This window comes from Abramis brama, assembly GCF_963993115.1.
Source record: "Abramis brama genome assembly, chromosome: 9".
In the NCBI taxonomy this organism is placed as follows: domain Eukaryota; kingdom Metazoa; phylum Chordata; class Actinopteri; order Cypriniformes; family Leuciscidae; genus Abramis; species Abramis brama.
In genome coordinates, this window is record NC_139971.1 from 3,196,093 (window position 1) to 3,217,482 (window position 21,390).

A 21,390-nucleotide genomic window follows, 5' to 3' on the forward strand; every position below is an offset into this window, starting at 1 on the left:
ATTGCTAACTGAATGAATGCATTCACATACAATAACACAATAACATAAAAAGAGTTTTATTCAGTGTTCTAGAAGGAATACAGTAAAAAAATAATAACTTATCAAATGGTTCATGTTCAACACAACAAGATTCGTTGAATTCACAGCGTCCGAGTGTCACAATCATCACCATTCAGTTTACAGATCACAACTATAGCAGAATTATATCTGGCATTGATACCACATTTTCAAGCATAACCATAAATGGGGTAAAATATATTTTTTTTTTAGGTTTTAAGGTTTTTAACAAAAAAAAAAAATCTGATAATATGAACACTGATCATTCAGGACTGCAGCTTTCTGCATGTTTGAGGTTCATATTCGGCCACAATCAAATTCAAGCCGACTTTAAGGAGTAATTGAGGATTTTACTATAGTAACAGCCCATTTCATAGGCAGACTGAGCCTATACAGCAGTGAAGACTGTTCACATTCACCCAGAACACACTCTCCGGTGTGACACAAGCTGCCAGATCTACTGGATCAAGAGTCGGACTGGTGGGAATTGCACTGAATGTTTGCTGAAAATATATATGAATATATATTATATTACTGTCCTCATTAACTCACGTCTACACTGGCTTACACATGGTTTTGTTAGTTATTGACATAAATGCATTTTTGTGGTAACACTTTACAATAAGGTTTCATTTGTTCACTACTTTAGTTAAAATTAATTAAGAATGAACAATACTTCTACAGCATTTATTAATATAAATTAATATTAATTTCAACATTTACTAATACATTGTTGAAATTAGGGCTGCATGATATTGAAGAAAATTGTGATATGCGATGACTCATCGATATTCAATATGATAATGCTTAAAGTGTGTAAAATAAACTTAAATTATCTTTAAAATATATTTTAAATTATATAACCTACATACGTGTTTCACAGTCTTTATGTGACAAGAAAACATTATTGTTATTTTAACATCAGTGTAAACCTCGGGGTTCAGGTTATCCTACATTAGGGTTATTAAACAACAGAAACTCAATAATCAAATGTAAAAATAAAAAACTGCTTAGTTTTCACTGTATGAATTGAATATATCCTGATTCTTATTAAAGCTACAAAAGTGATTTTCTCTTCGTCTTTAGTTCATGTTATTGTAAGCGGTTGCGATATGCATATCACGATACACACATTTGCGATATTTCGATATATTGTGCAGCCCTAATTGAAATCAAAAGTTGTGTTTGTTAACATTAGTCAATGCACTGGTAACTAACAAACATGAACAAACAACTGTATTTATATGAACTATTAACAAAGATGAATAAATACTGTACAAATGTTTTGCTCATTGTTAGTTTGTTAGTTAACAAATGAAACCTCATTGTAAAGTGTTACTATTGTTTTTACATATTCAAATAAATATGTATATATAATTTTTTTTTAGAAGAACTACTTATTCCAGACATCAACAAATTGTTTGATATTTTATGATTATCGTCATTAGACAATATAGTGTCTGTTCCAAATTTGACCAGTGGGACTTTTTTGTTTACAGATACTTTTAGTGAATTTTGAGTAAGTATTACATAAAATAAGTATTCATTTAAATTCATCTATGTTTTGTACATCTTATTTGCCACCACTAAATATATATATATATATATATATATATATATATATATATATATATATATATATATATATATATATATATATATGTCCACCCTGCTCTATAGATATCAGTATTAGCACTGACTATTAAAAACAAAATTAGCAGTCGAGCACAATTGAATAACCCTGTTAATCTGAACAATGTTCACAGATATTTGCGTTATATTATATTTGATATAACAAAATAAGATATTTGAGAGCTCATGCTGTAATATTAACCAGAGCTCAACTAACCAGCATGACGTACTAAACAACAAAGCCTTGAGAAGCTGAAGTGTGTAATCACCAGATGGAACTGATAAAGCAATCAATAATTCAGAGGCTGAATAGACACACCCCTGATCTGCCATTGGCTGGCTAAACACACAGTCCCGCCCCCAAACTCACTCGATTGGTTGAGCCAGTGTTGCTGATGCTCAAGGAAACGGGCCAATGTTTTGAGAGCTCTAGAGCCACAGTGTTCCTACGTTTCAGTGATTTTCAGTTGTCTTCGCATATTACGCTTGGGAAGTACATACTCACGCAAAAACATAATCAGCTTTAAAGCTAGTCCATTTTTGTATAACAAGATTAAACAATCCTGCCTTCACATTAACATGACCAAAAAGTGTCAGGAGTAAATATAAATCACTTCCATGTTTCTTTGTTCAAAAGAAAAAGTTACGGAATGTGAATATTCCCCTCATTTACATGCGATATACATAATCTCATAACTCCACATTAAATATTATAAGGCACCCTGTGATACTGATATTTTGTGAAGTATAATACATCTCCCTCTCAGAAGCTGGTTTCATTCATGTGAGGTTTAGGGCTGGTGGAAGGAGGAGAGGCGGGGCTTTCTGGCCCGGGTGCGTTCTCATTGGACGGGCTCTCGCTGGTCGGAGAGGTCAGAGGTCGCCTGGGAGACGTGGGCGTTTGTGATCTAACTGGACTGAGGGATGAAGGAGACGCGTTTGGTGCCGCAGGAGCTGGTCTTCTCATGCATGGAGCTGATGATGATGAAGATGATGATGATGGTGGTGTTGAGGATAAACATGGCGCTGGCAGGGCTGAGAACGACGACGGTATTCTGAGTCCGAGCCGAGCCTCGAGCTCGCTGCACGCCGCTAAGCTCCGCCTCCCCGGGTCCAGGCCGCCCACGTCCGAGCACTTGGCTCGTTCCTGACAGCGCTCCACGAAGCTGCCTCTCCGGATGGCGCCGAGGCCGTCCCGGTCCCGGCCCGGATGAGGGCTGCTGCTGGCGCTGCTGGCCAGAGAGGACTGGCTGAGGCCGAGGTGGGCCGGCAGCTCGCGGGGTTTACTGAAGGGAACCAGAGGGACCTGACGAGGAAGACTGCCGGAAAGAGGAATCGGACCCCGGAAACCAGCGCCAGCTCGAGTGCTTTCACTTAACTGAGACTGGAGGCTGTGGGAAACACAGAGAGGTATATTACTGATGCCGGCATTATAAACGGTTCATTGGTTAATGGAAAGTTCCTTAAAAAACTGTAATAGATCTAATGGGATATTTTAAGTAATTCTACAGCAAATATTATTAAATGCATAGACTTTGGAAGCAAAAACGAATGATTATCGTATAATTTACAACAAAAAATTAAAATACCCTAACTGTATCCACATGCTTGCTTATTTGGGGACACTTAATATTCAACAGTATTATTGATCTATTGCATTGACACCATTATATGAGAACTGAACTGAGCTGGACGATGACATCACGGTTTTCTCCAGAGCGGCTTATAAATTAACTAAATTAATAACTCTTTTACAACAAAAATGAACCATCACTGAACTTAAGCGTGACTGTGACGCTATTTTCTTCTGGAAACAAACTTTGTTGCATTATTTTCCTGTTATCTCTGTAAAGCTGCTTTAAAACAAAGTAAAAAGCGCTATATAAATAAAGCTGACTTGACATACAGGACATGCAGAGAATATACACGTTTAATAATAGAACTTCACTCTGTGTAAAATTGTTCAATTGTTTCTGCAGGTTTTATGAAGGTAAATTTAAGACTTTTTAAAGACCCTTTTAAGACTAAGTAAAGAAAAGGCAAGGAATAATTGAAGGCAACAATTACATCAATATGTTCTCTGAAGAGTTGCTACTACATCTCAATGTGTTTCTCCGGCAGAGTTTGAAAATACAACTTCCTACAGATATGCATTCACTCATTTTACAAACTAGCAGCTTGAATCACTCTATTCACAACCAACAGAATATGGAAATAACTTTTACTCTGATCACTCAGCAGAAAAATGTTTTCCATCCTCCAGTGTGTTTCCCAGTGCAAATTTCTAAAGATTCTGAAATCAATACACATTTACTGGAGATAAAATATGAAGTCTTGTTTTATGCTTAATTGATCAAAATGAAGCACGTTTATGATTAAAACAAGAACAAATATCTATCAAATATCAAAAATCTATTAATATCAAACATCTATTTCTAAAAATCTAAAAAAGTATCTTGATTTAAAGTTGTATTGGAAAACAGGACAAAAATACTGAGGAAGATATATTTTTATTTGCAATCTATGCAACATTTAATGCCATTTAATGACATTCTGCTCTTATTTAAGACCTTTTTAACACCCGCAGAAACCCTGAATTATAATATACCCTATAATCTGGGAAAAAGTCACACCTGAATATAAGTTGCAACGAGTCAAAACTGCATTGTTGGAGAGAGAGAAAACCCCAGATAAGTTGCATTCTATTATTACATTCAGAGTAAAATACCAGTATGTAAAATACTGATGAATAAAACAAAACATTTGCACATTTTTAATGTTTAGGTTAGTTCCCCTAACTCTACAAAAATCCTTTAAATTTAACAGAATACAGAATAAGAATGAAAAATGTAAGTATAAATTAAATGGTTAGCTCACTTAAAAATGAAAGTTCTGTCATCATTTTCTCATCCTCAAGTTGTTTCAAACATGTATGAATTTCACAAAGGAAGACATTTTGAAGAATGTCAGTAAGTGTGGGAAGGTGTGTGTGTGTGTGTGTACCTGCACATAGAGTTGCGAGAGGAGTGTGTGAGAGAGGCTGCGGGACTCATGTCTGGCGTTCGGGTCAGAGCCAGATCACACTGGTCCAGAAGCTCCAGAAGCTCCTCTTCAGTGGGACCGCCCAGAGCTTCAACACACACAAACACACACTTATGATTACAGCACATACACTGCATTTCACATTCATTATTACAGGCTCTGTGGAACACTTGATTCTGATTGGTCAGTCGCTCCATCCAGCGGTGTGTTATTCCTCTATAACAGCCGCTGAGAACAGAAGCACAGGCTCATCCGGGTCACTGGAGTCAGCAGCGCTACACACTCGCTACACACTCGCTACACACTCGCTACACACTCGCTAGGAACGGGTTTACTTCATGGAAGTTTTGCTTTTGGTGAGCTAATAAAATATTCAAACTCAGTCGAATCAATATTTTGTGTACAGTTATTTAATTATGCCATGCAGTATCATGGACTCGCTCTCTCTCGTTTCATACAAACGCAGCGGCGGCCATTTTATGACTATTGTTTTGTTCACTGTTGGATTATAAGATACAAACAGGAACGATTTTAAAACAGTTTAATCTGAAATCATTATCTCTGATCTCCATAATTATGCGTGATAGTGTACATCCAGCCGGTTGTTATCTCAGAATAAACCCCTTCAGGTGTGTGTGTGTGTGTGTGTGTGTGTGTGTTTGTGTTTGTGTTTGTGTGTGTGTGTTCTCAGAATAAACCCCTTCAGGTGTGGGTGTGTGTGTGTGTGTGTGTGTGATCTCAGAATAAACCCCTTCAGGTGTGTGTGTGTGTGTGTGTGTGTGTGAGATCTCAGAATAAACCCCTTCAGGTGTGTGTGTGTGTGTGTGTGTGTTTGTGTGTGTGTGTTCTCAGAATAAACCCCTTCAGGTGTGTGTGTGTGTGTGTGTGTGTTTGTGTGTGTGTGTTCTCAGAATAAACCCCTTCAGGTGTGTGTGTGTGTGTGTGTGTGTGTGTGTGTGTGTGTGTGTGTGTGTGTGTGTGTGTGTGTGTGTGTGAGAGATCTCAGAAGGCTGATGAAGACCCCGTGGATCACCCTGTCAGGGTTTATTCTGAGATAACAACCGGCTGGATGTCCATTAACGCTCCCATGCTCACCTTTGATATCCACTTTCCCTGCGATCTCCATTGCCGTGGTGAGGTCCCACATCTGGATGCTGCCGTTGCTGTGTCCGCTGAAGAGATACCGACGGGGCCTGGAGCCGATGCGACTCGATCCCTCACACTCATGCACCACAAACGCTGTGATGGACGTCCCGTCAACTGAGCGCACCTCACACACCCTTCAAAGGGGAGATCACGTTTAGCACCTCCCACAAGTGTTGCTCAATATGCAGTCCAAGGATGTTTTCTAATCAGTTCATTTAAAGCGTAACTCTCGCCAAAATCGAATCTAGGCTCTTTTTGTGAATCTACCCGAGGCAAACTTTCGTGTAAAAGCATAATTAGGATGGAAACGCCACTTTTAAGTTTGACCGTATTTTCGTTTTCGGTCAAATTGCCTTTTGAATGGGAGTGTTTGGGGCACGACTATGATAGCATCAAAAATCGCTATTTTTAAAACACTAAGAAGGCTCGACACAACATGAAACTGTGCTGGAAGTGTCACCAGGGGCTCTACACATGAACTCCAGCATTGAGAACAGTGTGTGTGTACACAGAGTTCACTAAAGAGAAAGGTTTTGTATGACTCACTTTATCAGTTTGTGTTTCCGGTGGCTGGAATTTTGTCAGTCAAAAGTAGTCGATCTCCGAATGCAACGTAAGATGCTCCTAAAGCTTGTTTCCATATAAATTCACAGATATTTTTTAATCTAAAAATCATGCTTTTCATTGAGATTACAAGTTCATGACATTTCCTCATAGGGAGTCGGTTCATTACATTGCATTCGGAGATCGACACGTACCGGTAGTTTGTGTAGAACAACAGTTTAATGGTGGTTATATTACACTGACCTCTTCCCATTGGAGGAGAGCCTTACGTAGAGTTTATCAGTGTCAGGAACCACACGCTGGATGAACACCTGCTGCTCGTCGCGCTCCCCGTACGGCCCTGCAGGAACAAGCGGCAGGCACACATCTGACCCATGACCAGTGCAGCACATAAATACACATCACTACCAGTCAACATCTGGGAATAATACGTCTTTGAAAGTGTCTTCTGCTCACCAAGACTGCATTTACTTGATCAAAAATAGAGAAATCAATAATAGTGGGAATTCGTTTTATATTAGTTATTTTAATATATTGTAAAGTGTAATTTATTCCTGTGATCAAAGCTGAATGTTCAGCATCATTACTCCAGTCTTCAGTGTCACATGATCCTTCAGAAATCACTCTAATGATGATTTGATGATCAAGAAACATTTATGATTATTATCAATGTTGAAAACAGTTTCTGCTTCATATTTGTATGAACTGTGATGCACTATACAATTTAAAAGTTTGATATAAGATGTTTTGTATAGGAAATGAACACTTTTATTCAGCAGGGACACATTAAATAGATCAAAAGTGACAGTAAAGATTTTAATGTTACAGAGGATTTTGTGTTATTAAATAGATGCCGTTCATGCAACTTTCTATTCTATATATATATATAAAAAAAAAAATGCAAAACCGGTTTGTAACATTGATAATAATAAGAACCATTATTAATAATCGAGTACTGATCATAATTGATAACTGAGAAGCAAATCATCATATTAGAATGATTTCTGAAGGATCATGTGACACTGAAGACTGGAGAAAATGCAGCTTTGATCACAGGAATAAATTACATTTCACTATACATCACAATATAAAACAGTTGTTCTAAATTATATGAAATAATCAAATAAATCCAGCCTTGGTGAGCATAAGAAACTTCTCCTGAAAGATCTTAATTATTCCACACGTTTGGTCCTAAAGGAATGAGGCCGTTTGAGAATGGTCACTTCATCGTACCGATTTCAGTCCCAGCAGCGCAGCCTCCATGGCCGTCGATGTCGTCCAGTGAGAGGATCTTGAAGGAGGTGAGAGGAGTGGAGCCAGGCTGGGTGGAGATCATGCCTCGGAAGCGCGTCACCGTCCACGTCCGCACGTGATTGTTGTCTGCACACACTGCATGGAGGAAGACATATTTAGGGGTTCAAGCATGAAGTGCTGAAACCCTATTGTAATTGTAAGGATTTGTAAAACGCATCGTGCAGGCCAAACCGTAAGGCCTAGAGACTTGAAACCTGGCCAGATGGTAGGCCTCAATTTGGGGAGAACCTATCAGAGTATGACCCCGATTGGCCCATAGGTGGCACTACAGCAACCAAAAGTCGCTCATAACTCTTAGACCGTTTGTCCCAGGATCAAGTGTCTTATATCGTTGGAATCCTTGGCTCAAGTCGGACAGAATGGCTATTCTTATAAATTTTCTGTTATGTCGAATTTTGTCCAAAACCTACTTTTGCGAACTAGTCCCTGGTTTTTCGCCCGATCGGAACCAAACCAGTCTAGGACAATTCTCTGGACTCTCTAGATCAATAATTATCAAAAAAAAGTTGAACTTTGGCATTTGGGTGGCTGTAACAGGGTCATTTAGAAAAGGGGCGTGGCAAAATACACTCAAAAGCCTATAAATCCCAAAGGAAAACTCAGACCTTCACAAAAATTGACGAGCATATGTGTCAGAACACGGTGAGGAGGCATGCAGAGTTTCATGGAGATCGGACAATAGGTGGCGCTATAACTGGCAAAAAGCCTTCATTCTTATTAGGGGTTCAAGCATGAAGTGCTGAAACCCTATTGTAATTGTAAGGATTTGTAAAACGCATCGTGCAGGACAAACCGTAAGGCCTAGAGACTTGAAACCTGGCCAGATGGTAGGCCTCAATTTGGGGAGAACCTATCAGAGTATGACTCCGATTGGCCCATAGGTGGCGCTACAGGAACCAAAAGTCGCTCATAACTCTTAGACCGTTTGTCCTAGACTCTAGTGTCGTACACCACTGTGATCCCTGGTGATTCAAGGCGGACAAAATGTGTATCTCCAATTTCGATTTAGAAAAATTTTCTGCTATGTCGAATTTTGTCCAAAACCTACTTTTGCGAACTAGTCCCTGGGTTTTCACCCGATCGGAACCAAACCAGTCAGAGTGTCTGGACTCTCTAGATCAATAATTATAGAAAAAAAGTTGAACTTTTGCATTTGGGTGGCTAACATTTTATGGAGATCGGACCATAGATGGCGCTTTAAAAACCACATATTTCATTACATGCTTGAACCCCTAATAAGAATGAAGGCTTTTTGCCAGTTATAGCGCCACCTATGGTCCGATCTCCATGAAACTCTCCATGCTTCCTCACCATGTTCTGACACATATGCTCATCAATTTTTGTGAAGTTCTGAGTTTTCCTTTGTCTCGCCTTAATATCCTAATGATTTTTGGCATAAAAGAAAATCAATAATTTTGACCCATACACTGTATTGTTGGCTATTGCCACAGATAAACCCGTGTGACTCGTGACTGGTTCTGTGGTCCAGGGTCATGATCGAGGCATGGCCTCCTCACCAGAGATGAGGTGTTTCTCAGACAGCATGATCTTGGTGACAGGACTGCGGTGAACGGAGAAGGTCTGGAAGAGCTGTGGACCGGATCCCACCGTCTCCGGATGCTGGACTATGACACGCACTGAGCCTGAACTGGTGCCGTACGCGATCTCGATCCAGTTCCCGCTGTCACCTGAACACACACATTCAGCACACACATGAAACAGCACTGTGAAGAAGAAGTGTGCTTAATTGTGCTGAATGTGCTTGTGCTTCAAATCTTAAAAGTTTATATCTAAAAAAAACTGTTCTTGCAGATAATATAGTATTAATGAAATCACTTTAGTACACTTAACTACAATGATAAAGATAGTTCTACAAATCGTTCTAAATATAAAAGAATAGCAGAGTCCACAGCACAACTATAACGATAATTCCCAGATAAAAACGTTGACAGCCAATCAGAATCCATCTGGCTTTAAAGAGCTCGAGCATTTAAAGCGGCAGACGACAAAACTGGTGTGGACGCTAATATACCTATCAACTTGGTGTGAACGGGCCTCTGAGGCTGGTGTGTGTGTGTGTGTGTGTGTGTGTGTGTGTGTGTGTGTGTGTGTGTGTGTGAGGATATCTGAGGCTGGTGTGTGTGTGTGAGGATATCTGAGGCTGATGTGTGTGTGAGAGTGTGTGTGTGTGTGTGTGGATATCTGAGGCTGGTGTGTGTGTGAGAGAGTGTGTGTGGATATCTGAGGCTGGTGTGTGTGTGAGAGAGTGTGTGTGGATATCTGAGGCTGGTGTGTGTGCGTGTGGATATCTGAGGCTGGTGTGTGTGTGAGAGTGTGTATGTGTGTGTGGATATCTGAGGCTGGTGTGTGCGTGTGGATATCTGAGGCTGGTGTGTGTGTGAGAGTGTGTATGTGTGTGTGGATATCTGAGGCTGGTGTGTGCGCGCGTGTGTGTGGATATCTGAGGCTGGTGTGTGTGCGTGTGGATATCTGAGGCTGGTGTGTGTGTGAGAGTGTGTATGTGTGTGTGGATATCTGAGGCTGATGTGTGTGTGAGAGTGTGTGTGTGTGTGTGTGTGGATATCTGAGGCTGGTGTGTGTGTGAGAGAGTGTGTGTGGATATCTGAGGCTGGTGTGTGAGAGAGTGTGTGTGTGCGTGTGGATATCTGAGGCTGGTGTGAGTGTGTATGTGTGTGTGGATATCTGAGGCTGGTGTGTGTGCGTGTGGATATCTGAGGCTGGTGTGTGTGAGAGTGTGTATGTGTGTGTGGATATCTGAGGCTGGTGTGTGCGCGCGTGTGTGTGGATATCTGAGGCTGGTGTGTGTGCGTGTGGATATCTGAGGCTGGTGTGTGTGTGAGAGTGTGTATGTGTGTGTGGATATCTGAGGCTGGTGTGTGCGCGTGTGTGTGTGGATATCTGAGGCTGGTGTGTGTGTGTGTGGATATCTGAGGCTGGTGTGTGTGCGTGTGTGTGTGTGTGTGGATATCTGAGGCTGGTGTGAGTGCGTGTGTGTGGATATCTGAGGCTGGTGTGTGTGCGTGTGTGGATATCTGAGGCTGGTGTGTGCGTGTGTGTGGATATCTGAGGCTGGTGTGTGTGCGTGTGTGTGGATATCTGAGGCTGGTGTGTGTGCGTGTGTGTGTGTGTGGATATCTGAGGCTGGTGTGTGTGCGTATGTGTATGTGGATATCTGAGGCTGGTATGTGTGTGTGTGTGTGTGTGTGTGTGTGTGTGTGTGTGTGTGTGCGCGTGTGTGTGTGTGTGTGTGTGTGGAGATCTGAGGCTGGTGTGTGTGCGTGCGTGTGTGTGTGAGTGTGAGTGTGAGTGAGGATATCTGAGGCTGGTGTGTGTGTGAGTGTGTGTGGATATCTGAGGCTGGTGTGTGTGTGCGTGTGTGTGTGTGTGCGTGTGTGAGTGTGTGAGGATAGCTGAGGCTGGTGTGTGTGTGAGTGTGTGTGGATATCTGAGGCTGGTGTGTGTGTGTGCGTGTGTGAGTGTGTGTGAGGATAGCTGAGGCTGGTGTGTGTGTGTGCGCGCGTGCGTGCGTGTGTGTGTGTGTATGTGGATATCTGAGGCTGGTGTGTGTGTGTGTGTGTGTGTGCGCGCGTGCGTGCGTGTGTGTGTGGAGATCTGAGGCTGGTGTGTGTGTGCGTGTGTGTGAGGATAGCTGAGGCTGGTGTGTGTGTGTGTGTGTGCGCGCGTGCGTGCGTGTGTGTGTGGAGATCTGAGGCTGGTGTGTGTGCGTGTGTGTGCGTGCGTGTGTGTGTGTGAGTGTGTGAGTGTGAGTGTGAGTGTGGATATCTGAGGCTGGTGTGTGTGTGAGTGTGTGTGGATATCTGAGGCTGGTGTGTGTGTGCGTGTTTGTGTGTGTGTGTATATCTGAGGCTGGTGTGTGTGTGTGCGCGTGTGTGAGTGTGTGTGAGGATAGCTGAGGCTGGTGTGTGTGTGTGCGTGTGTGTGAGGATAGCTGAGGCTGGTGTGTGTGTGAGTGTGTGTGGATATCTGAGGCTGGTGTGTGTGTGTGCGTGTGTGAGTGTGTGTGTGTATATCTGAGGCTGGTGTGTGTGTGTGTGTGTGTGTGCGTGTGTGTGCGCGCGTGTGTGTGTGTGAGTGTGTGTGAGGATAGCTGAGGCTGGTGTGTGTGTGTGTGAGTGTGTGTGTGTATATCTGAGGCTGGTGTGTGTGTGTGTGTGTGTGTGTGTGTGTGTCTGTGTGAGTGTGTGTGAGGATAGCTGAGGCTGGTGTGTTACTTGTTTTGGGCGTCAGGTAGACACTCAGAGCAGTTATAGCATCTTCAGTGGGATCTCGGTACAACTCAGTCACCAGCAAATCATTATCCTTCATCCGCAGCGGAAACTTCTGGACATCTGAAAGATGACGGATGATGATGTCAGTGATCAGCGTGATCATGAACACACAGTGACAGTAGAGCTGGATGCTATTCTTTAATGTATCCCAATAAACGACAGCTTAAGCAAGTATAAATCAAGCTAACGGCATCCAGTACATCACAATATTACTGTTTTAGCTTCACATTCAACAATAAACTGTTTATATTTTTTATATTTTATAACCCTGTAGAAATGCCTTTATTAATGATTACATGTGAATAAAAGCCTAAATTAAACATGTTAATCATATAAAGCGATCGTGTCTCTTCAGAAGGCTTGAATTGAACCGTCATAATTCATATGGATTTATTTATTACAAATAATGGACTGTCAGTGGAGGGACAGAAACCTCTCAGATTTCATTTAACATATCTATGTGTAAGATGCTAATCAGGGCATGGCCTTGTTTTATATGATCTTGTTTTATATTGTTAGTTGTATTATTTGTGTTTTCTGGTCTTTTACTCTGTTAGCGCTTCGGGTGTGAGAAAAGCGCATAATAAAATAAAATGTATTATTATTATCTTCATTTGTGTTCTGAAGATGAACGAAAGTCTTACGGGTTTGGAATAACATTACGGTGAGTAATTAATGACACAATTTACATTTTTAACCCTTTAAATAGTGTTTGATTATTTGATCTGATTATGCATCAAAACTTGATAAACAAAAAACAATAGATTATTCCGGTTTGATCGTCACTTTACCTATATAGTAAATAGATCCATTATTACATCCCAAAATGAGGAAAGATCCGGCTGTGTCACAACTGTTGATGGGAACAACATCCTGGTTCTGCACAGAATGGTGAAGACATCATGAAGTGAGCACTTCCCTTAGTTTAGATGCATCAGACGTAATGTGAACAAATGCAGAAAACATCTACTGAATCCCGAACGGTCCTGGAGCTCGACGTACCTGCCAGTGTTTGGTGACGGCGTTCCAGACTCCCACTTTACCCGTGTGACTGGTGGCAATCAGCTGATTCCCCACGAAGAACAAAGCCTCAACCGGCACATTCAAGCTGAACACACCTGTGGATCAGGACACACACACACAGATCAGGAACTCTGCTTCACAAACATTTACACAAAAAATAAAATAAAAATATGCATTTATTTGATTTAATTGAAGTTTATTTCTAGCAATAAAAATAAATAAAAATTATATATATATATATATATATATATATATATATTTTAACACAATATATATATAAAAAAAAAAACCATAGCACAGTTTATCTCCCATATGCATATATAAATACATACACACATATACATTACAAATAATAACTATACACATACACATATATATACATATACACGTGTACCTGTACACACACACACATTACAATTTTGATACACATATCCACATACATTATTTACACTAATAATTATTGCTCGAAAGGGAGTGGAAAAAAGTATAACTGAATGAAATAAGAACATACCAATTTCATTGCCATTGCCATCAGGGCAGATCGCCCACAGAATGATCTCAGTGCCCGACGCCACAGCAACCATCTTATCGTTGTCTCCCAGTGACCCGCCCATGACCTTGGCATTCAGAGCCACCCTGTCAATCACCCAGTCCAGTCGAGGGCTGGTGAAGACCTGCTGCCATCCAGTGGACTCTTTAACCCTGAGCGTGAGGGAGGCCGTATTTCAATGTGTGCATCCAAATCATTTCTATTGGTGACGTGTCGTTCACATAGAAACCCTACCTGTAACAGACCACAAACTGGGCATAGCCCACAGCGATCCAGTTATGATGACCGCATATGATCCTGACCATGCCTGGATCCGAGACCGGACCTGAACAAGAGCACACGAGGACAGAGATGAGCATTTTAAACTGATATGAACTAACGGTGCACACCTTAAAGGAACACTCCACTGTTTTTTGAAATAGGGCTTATTCACATTCTTTCATACATTTAGATAGGTGGGCAAATGCATTTTTGTCTCAGTGCATGCATTGTTTTAGTTTGACAGGGTCGGCGCTAGCTTAGCTTAGCATAATGAATGGAATCCTTTGTTGCCAGCTAGCATGGCCCGAGTAAAAGTGATAAAAAAAATATAAAAAAACCCCACCTAATTACTTCTTCTGTAATATGCGTATTCACAACGAGTACAAATAGCGATGCAGATTAACACTAGGCGATTTCCTAGGCAGATATTGACTTGGGACTATATTATGGGGAAGCACAGGCGAAGCACGGCTACTTGGGCGCAGAGATATCACGCAACACATGAAATCCCACGACTTCCGTCAACATACCGGTGTGCAGCACGCCAAAAAAACGGAAGAACATCATACCGGCGTGACCTGCACCGAGTGTCTTCGCTTTTGGATTGTTTTTTTTGAGAAGTTACAGCTATAGTTACAGCAAACATGATAATTACCTGCGTAGCAAAAGGTTGTGAGAACAAGCAAAGGACATACACGAATGTAATGTTTCACAGAATTCCATCGAATGTGGAACTGAGAAATAAATGGCTAGCAGCTCTGGAGATCTGTACTTCAACGCCTCTTTACAAAATTAAACAGTATCGTGTTTGTGAAGAGCATTTTGCACCGGAGGACTACTTTGAAAAAATGGAATATGGGTCCAGAAAGACGGTACTAAGTCTGAAAGATACGGCCGTCCCCATCCATTTTCAAAGCACAGGCAGAACAAAGTGCACATGTAAGTTGTCTTTTATTACTCTTCCTTATGTTAATCTGTGTCTTTATTCGGTTGTAAGATAGATGCTGAGAAGTAGGGCTGAACGATATTCTGTTTTAACATCGACATCGCGATGTGCGAATGAGCGATAGTCACATCGCCGGAACATGCGATGTGAAGGGTAACGTTACGTTAGTAGCACCCATACTGTAAGAGAACGGTAGCACCAGGGTAGCACACAGTAAACACAAGTTTGTTGTATGGCTTTTTGCTGGGGTGACGTACGCGTTCCGCGTGCCTGCACAGTGAGGATCTGACAGGAACGCGCTCACCGCTCACAGCCAACATTCACTGGCAATCCTATAGCTAAAAATGCGCGACGAGGATCCGCCGCAAAAAAGTCAAAATCCGCTATTTGGGACTAGCCTATTTCGTCTACAAAAAGGAGGATGTTGACCAAAAAGAGGTAGGCTACTTTGTAGGCTAAAAAGTCGTTTCGTGTTCGCATTTATGAGGAAAAAACAATGTTACGTGACATTACGGACTCGTCACGCGACCGTTATGAAAGCTGCACTAAAAGACTGCTTTAAAACTTTCACAGAGACCTCAAACAGAAAGCACAAAGCCTTTCTTTAAAACGAATTTCGTTTTGTATTAATTGTATCTTAATTTTAATCAGCATTTCATTATCCAATTTCCTGGATTTAATAAATAGCCTAAAAATTAAATATAGCAGCCAGCGCCTGAACTGGAGATTAAGCTATCATCCATGAACCGAAACTCAGCATAAAAGGTAGCCTACTCGCCTCACACACCTAAAAATAACAATAATAATAAAAAAATAGAAATAACTATTATCTACAGAAGAACCATTAAAAAAAATTAAAAATGAATCTGTATGAAAAGTGCATTTCTCCCGATTACTGCTGCGAAGATCGCGAGTCATTGTCAACTTCATCTTTACAGAAAACACTTGTTTATTAATAAACAATTAAAATGTCTCATTATAATATTTTACATACTATTAATCATTACTTTTGCTGGTTCTAGGTGCCGTTTACATGAACGCGTCACTGAATCAGAACAGAAAACATAATTTTTCGGGTCCTAGAACCTGAAGAACGTTAGGTCCTGTGTACGTTCACCGAATTCTGAGAGAAATATGTTTCTGGAATAAAATATTAAGTGGCCTTTTTGTCACTTGTAATGAAGCTTGCTTATTAGTGAAATTATTAATAACATGGAATGGTAATTATTGACTTTAGCCTGGATTGATGGGTCGCAATATCGCGATATATATCGTTGGGAAAAAAATATCGCAATGTAATTTTTTTTCCAATATCGTGCAGCCCTACTGAGAAGCTGTATATAGACTACGGTTCAAATAGCCTCCTCTAGTATAACCTCATGTTGAATTCAACCTGTTTAGCATGAACAACCAAGCTACTATTCACGCTGGTATGTTGACGGAAGTCGTGGGATTTCATGTGTTGCGTGATATCTCTGCGCCCAAGTAGCAGTGCTTCGCCTAAGTAGCCGTGCTTCGCCTGTGCTTCCCCATAATATAGTCCCAAGTCAATATCTGCCTAGGAAATCGCCTAGTGTTAATCTGCATCGCTATTTGTACTCGTTGTGAATACGCAGGCCACAAGAAGTAATTAGGTGGTTTTTTTATATTTTTTTATCACTTTTACTCAGGACATGCTAGCTGGCAACAAAGGATTCCATTCATTGTGCTAAGCTAAGCTAGCGCCGACCCTGTCAAACTAAAACAATGCATGCACTGAGACAAAAATGCATTTGCCCACCTATCTAAATGTAGGAAAGAAGGTGAATAAGCCCTATTTCAAAAAACGGTGGAGTGTTCCTTTAAATGAGTAAATGAGTCAAATATAATGGATTAAACCACAAATGAGTAGAGTAAATCAGAGTAGAATAAACTAGGGTACAAATTATTTGAGTAAAAAAGAATAGAATAAACCAGAGCTGAGTATATAAGAATGACTAATTGAGTAGAAATTTGTAAAATATAACAGAACTGAATACAATAAAATAGAATAGAACAAATCTGAGTAGAAATTTGGAGAGTAAAATAGAACCAACCAGTAGAATAAAACAGAATAAAATAAAGCATAGTAGAAATGAGAAGAACAGAGTATAATGGAATAGAACTGATTAGAGCAGAACTGAGTAAAATAGAATAGAATAAACCAGAGATGTAGGACTGAAGAGTAGAAATGTGTAAAGTAAAATAGAAATGAGTTGAGAATAAAGCAAATCAGAGTAGAAATTAGGAGAATGAAATATAAAAGAATTGAATAAACTAAACCAGCATAAAAATGAGAAGAACAGAGTATAATGGAATAGAACTGATTAGAGCAGAACTGAGTAAAATAGAATAGAATAAACCAGAGATGTAGGACTGAAGAGTAGAAATGTGTAAAGTAAAATAGAAATGAGTTGAGAATAAAGCAAATCAGAGTAGAAATTAGGAGAATGAAATAGAACAGAATTGAATAAACTAAACCAGCATAAAAATGAGAAGAACTGAGTATAATGTTACAAAACTGTTCAGAGTAGAATAAAAACAAATAGAATAGAGCAAATCAGAGAAGAGCTGAACTGAGAAGAGAAAAACAGACTAAAAAAAGAATAGCCAGAACAAAGTAAAATAGAATAAAACAGAACAGCATAGACCATGCATAGAAATTAGTAGGATAGAATGAAAGTGAGTAGAGTTAACCTGAGTAATAGAATAAAATAGAATGACAGAATAGAAATGAGTAGAATCGAGCAAAATAGAATTGAACCGAGCAGAATAAAGTAAAATAAAATAGAATAAACCACAGAATAGAGTAAATCAGAGGTGGAAAAGAACAAAATAGAGCTGAGTCGACCACAGTTAATCAGTAGAATAGAAAATAGAATAGCTAAACGTAAACAGAATAGAACAAAGCATGTCAGAGTAGAAGGGAATATAACGTTATGTGGAACAGAATTGAATAGAGAAGTGGAGAATGTTGCAGTAGAACAAACACCTGGCACTCGCTCCTCGATGACCGCTTTACCCAGAATGCCAGAGTTGCCCAGGTTCGGTGGCATTGTGTTGCTCCTCCTCACAGGGGCTCTTTCCACCGGCGCCGAACGGCCACCCATGAACTGGGGTCCTGCCACGCTGTGCCTGTTCCTGCGCTTCACTGGGTACACTGTAACACACACACACACACACACACGTCTTCACGACTGAAAGATGCTGTCCTGTTATAGGACCTCAGGGTTGGTGTGTTCTGTACCTGGAGGCGGCAGGTATCCATTAAACAACACGTTCCCACAGGAGGAGCGATCCAACTCATCACACAACTGCAGCTTTCTCACTGAGGACGAAAACACACACACTAACCTTCATTTCCTTTCATAAACATATGAATAAAACCATGAGAATGATGGCCTGATCTTACCCAGCGGCGTGATCCCATAGAACTCTGCCTCGTGCATTAATAAGTGAACCTCTATGGACCTGCCATAAAAACAGTTTCTATAATAAGAGACTTCATTTCATAGTGTTAAATAATCCATATCACCGTTAACAGACTATCTGACACATTTATAAAATATACAGACTATATGTTTTACCTGGGGTGAAGCTCTTTTGTGCGCAGGAAGTTGAGAATGGGCGCAAACAGAGATGGATCTCTGTCAATGAAAATCTGAAAAGACACATTTTACATAATAAACGTTTAAATGGCTCAAACAGAATAATATTTGTAAAGACAGACTGATCTGCAACATGTATTATTATTATTAGCATATGAACGGAAGAGAGTAATAAACCTTACCGCTCCAGTCTCATCTTTCAGTGTTGATATCCGTCCACTTAATAAACTAGACAGAAAATAACAATAATCAAAAAAAGCTGTCATATTATCATTATTATTTTTAATTGTCCTAATGAGGCCTATGACAAAATAAAAAAATCAGTAAATCAGTGTGGTCAGTTGTTATTATTATAAAACCTAATTTACGTTATAAAATCCCTTACATGCTCAGTATTCATAGAGGAAGGAAGGGTTTGATCAGTTTTAGCTTGATCTGACACACAAACCTTGAGAAAAAGGAGTCCGGAACCCACGTCAGAGTCTGTCTGGAGGTGCTGAACCTGAGTTTGTATATTCACACAGAAACAGAAAAAGAAAAGCGGTTTCAGGGTTACAGATCAGGCCTTTCTGCTGCTTCTGTGGGTGTGCAGATGTTCATCACTGTCTCTGTGAGCGGGATAGTGCTGAAACGCTACTGCAGACTAGGCCTAGTTGTTATGAAGACTACACTAAAGTGTCTAACAGTTCTTAAGTGTGTTAATGAAGTGTGTGTGGCTTGTTTCGAGCAGGATATACAGTTGCTTCATTCAGTACACAAACCTTTTGCCCCCGACGTTAAGATGAATAATTTCTCCAATCCTCGCCATGATCATCAGTTTCAAGGCAACACATTCATATTGTATTGGATATTTAGCAGCTAAGTAGGTATTTATAATGTCTTCATGGTAAAAGCTATTTACTTGTACTAGCCGTTGTAAGGAAACAGCGAAAGAGCGGATGTTGCAAATTACTTGCGGAAGTGGAAAGGCGCTGTATGCATTTCAAAATAAAAGTCATTGACTTTATAATATAAACCTCATAAATGCCTTCAAAGAGACTGATCTGCAACATTTATTATTATTAGCATATAAACAGAAGAGACAAAAGGTATAACAAAATGTAAGTAAATATAATTATATATGATCAACTAAAAAAAAATATATATATATATATTAACCTAAATATTACATGGCATGAGTTACTTTGTTTGCAGCTAGAGTCTGAACAAGGGCTCTCGGCTTTTGCAAACTTGTAGCATCAGTAAAATGGTATTTTATGTCTGCTTTCCTTTAAAGAATTATATTTTTGCCCCCAAAATTTTTTGCATGACTTCAGAGGGGCAATAATATTCATCCAGGTCTAAAAGTACACTCTTCTGTATGTGAGTTATATGTTCATGTGTGTTATCAATTGCTCACAGATCACATTTCTCATGCAGAATAAAACAAAGCACTGCTCTTTGGGCATTCGGGTTTTCACATCTTTTTTTTTTTTTTTTTTTTTTTTTTGTGTGTGTGTTTTCAAAGAACTTCGTGAAGAAATGAATGCATGCAGGTGTATTAAAATGCAATTTATTAGAATCAAAAGATGATGCATGGAATTTATTACATTTACTTTGCGTAGTGTTTCAAACTCCACAAGAGTGTAAATGGTGCAAAAGTAAAGTCACGTGAGCTACATAGTAACTGAGAATGTGAGAGACTTGTATGTAGGCCTACATTTTATTTTCAATACTTGCTTAATTTCAAGGGGCAGTTTTGTTTATGAGGAGATTTCTTATATAACAACACATGCCATCCATTTATGCAAAATACAAACCCATACTAAACTTGATAAAATGCAATATATTGAAACATTTTAACTCTGTAAAATGACAAATGCTAATATTTATGACCAAAAAGTAAGATGAAGTTCTGATGCTTGCAATGTGAATCTTTATAACAGTATAGCAGCAACATTAAGTAAGCTAGCTGAAGGGAGTTATAGGCACGACACGAAGCAGAGCGATGGATATAAATATCAGTCGTCACTCTATATCTCTCAATATATATATATAGGCTATATATATATTTTTTTTTACATGATTAGTTTTATGATCAAAGCTCTGTAGTTTCAAAACATATAATGCAATGCAAAACAATGATTAAGAGATGAAGAAATAAACCTTCCTCAAAAGCCTGATGATCATATTTGAAACATATTTTAAAATGATTTTTAACGAAAGCTGTGCAGAGAACAATAGGGTTATAGACGATGAAGGTGTCTTGACAAGGACTGCTTGTTTCCAGAATTGTAGGAGTCCAGAGTGAACCTCTGCGGTTTGCTTTTATTAAGGCAGTTCAGGAAGGAGAAAAAGCCTGTTACGAGTTAACAGCACGTTTATGAATTAAAGTTTGTTAAAGCTGTGGTTGTTGTTAAAGGGTAACTCTCGCCAAAATGCAACCTAGGGTTTTTTTTTATCTTCCCGAGGCAAACTTTAGTTTAAAAGCATATGGAAACGCCACTTTTAACTTTTAAGTTTGACCGTATTTTCGTTTTCGGTCAAATTGCCTTTTGAATGGGAGTGAATGGGGCACGACTATAGCATCAAAAATCGCTATTTTTAAAACACTAAGAAGACTCTAGTTCTAATTATGCTTTTAAACGAAAGTTCGCCTCGGGTACATTAACAAAAATACCCTAGGTTGCATTTTGGCGAGAGTTACCCTTTAAGTAAACTGAACTACAATATTGTATTATCTGTCTGATGATGTTCAGTTATCCATCCATAACCAAGAGAATTACTAACTTAAGAAGATTTTACTATTCTACATGAATCAAGGTGATTTGTGGTCTTTTATCATAGATTTTTCACTGTCCGACATTAGGAAGCTGCTGATTGTCTCAGACGACTTGAAGAGCACTAATATATCTATAATTCCTCTTATGAATGTGTTAT

The 21,390-nt window shown here is 39.6% G+C and overlaps 1 protein-coding gene across 1 annotated transcript; it reads right to left on the reverse strand.

The window, feature by feature from the left end:
* Positions 1 to 40: 40 nt before the first annotated feature.
* On the reverse strand, positions 41 to 19,426 carry shkbp1 (SH3KBP1 binding protein 1). The gene is made up of 18 exons (XM_084124500.1): positions 19,233 to 19,426; positions 18,920 to 18,973; positions 18,654 to 18,699; positions 18,451 to 18,524; positions 18,276 to 18,334; positions 18,111 to 18,191; positions 17,856 to 18,023; positions 13,873 to 13,963; positions 13,600 to 13,790; positions 13,068 to 13,183; positions 12,857 to 12,944; positions 12,009 to 12,125; positions 9,273 to 9,443; positions 7,675 to 7,830; positions 6,685 to 6,781; positions 5,827 to 6,011; positions 4,693 to 4,819; positions 41 to 3,080 (listed from the first exon to the last, which is right to left on the reverse strand). Exons 1-18 carry the CDS (start codon positions 19,283 to 19,285, stop codon positions 2,453 to 2,455), a joined length of 2,502 nt encoding a protein of 833 aa, XP_083980626.1. The 5' UTR covers positions 19,286 to 19,426; the 3' UTR covers positions 41 to 2,452.
* Positions 19,427 to 21,390: the final 1,964 nt, after the last annotated feature.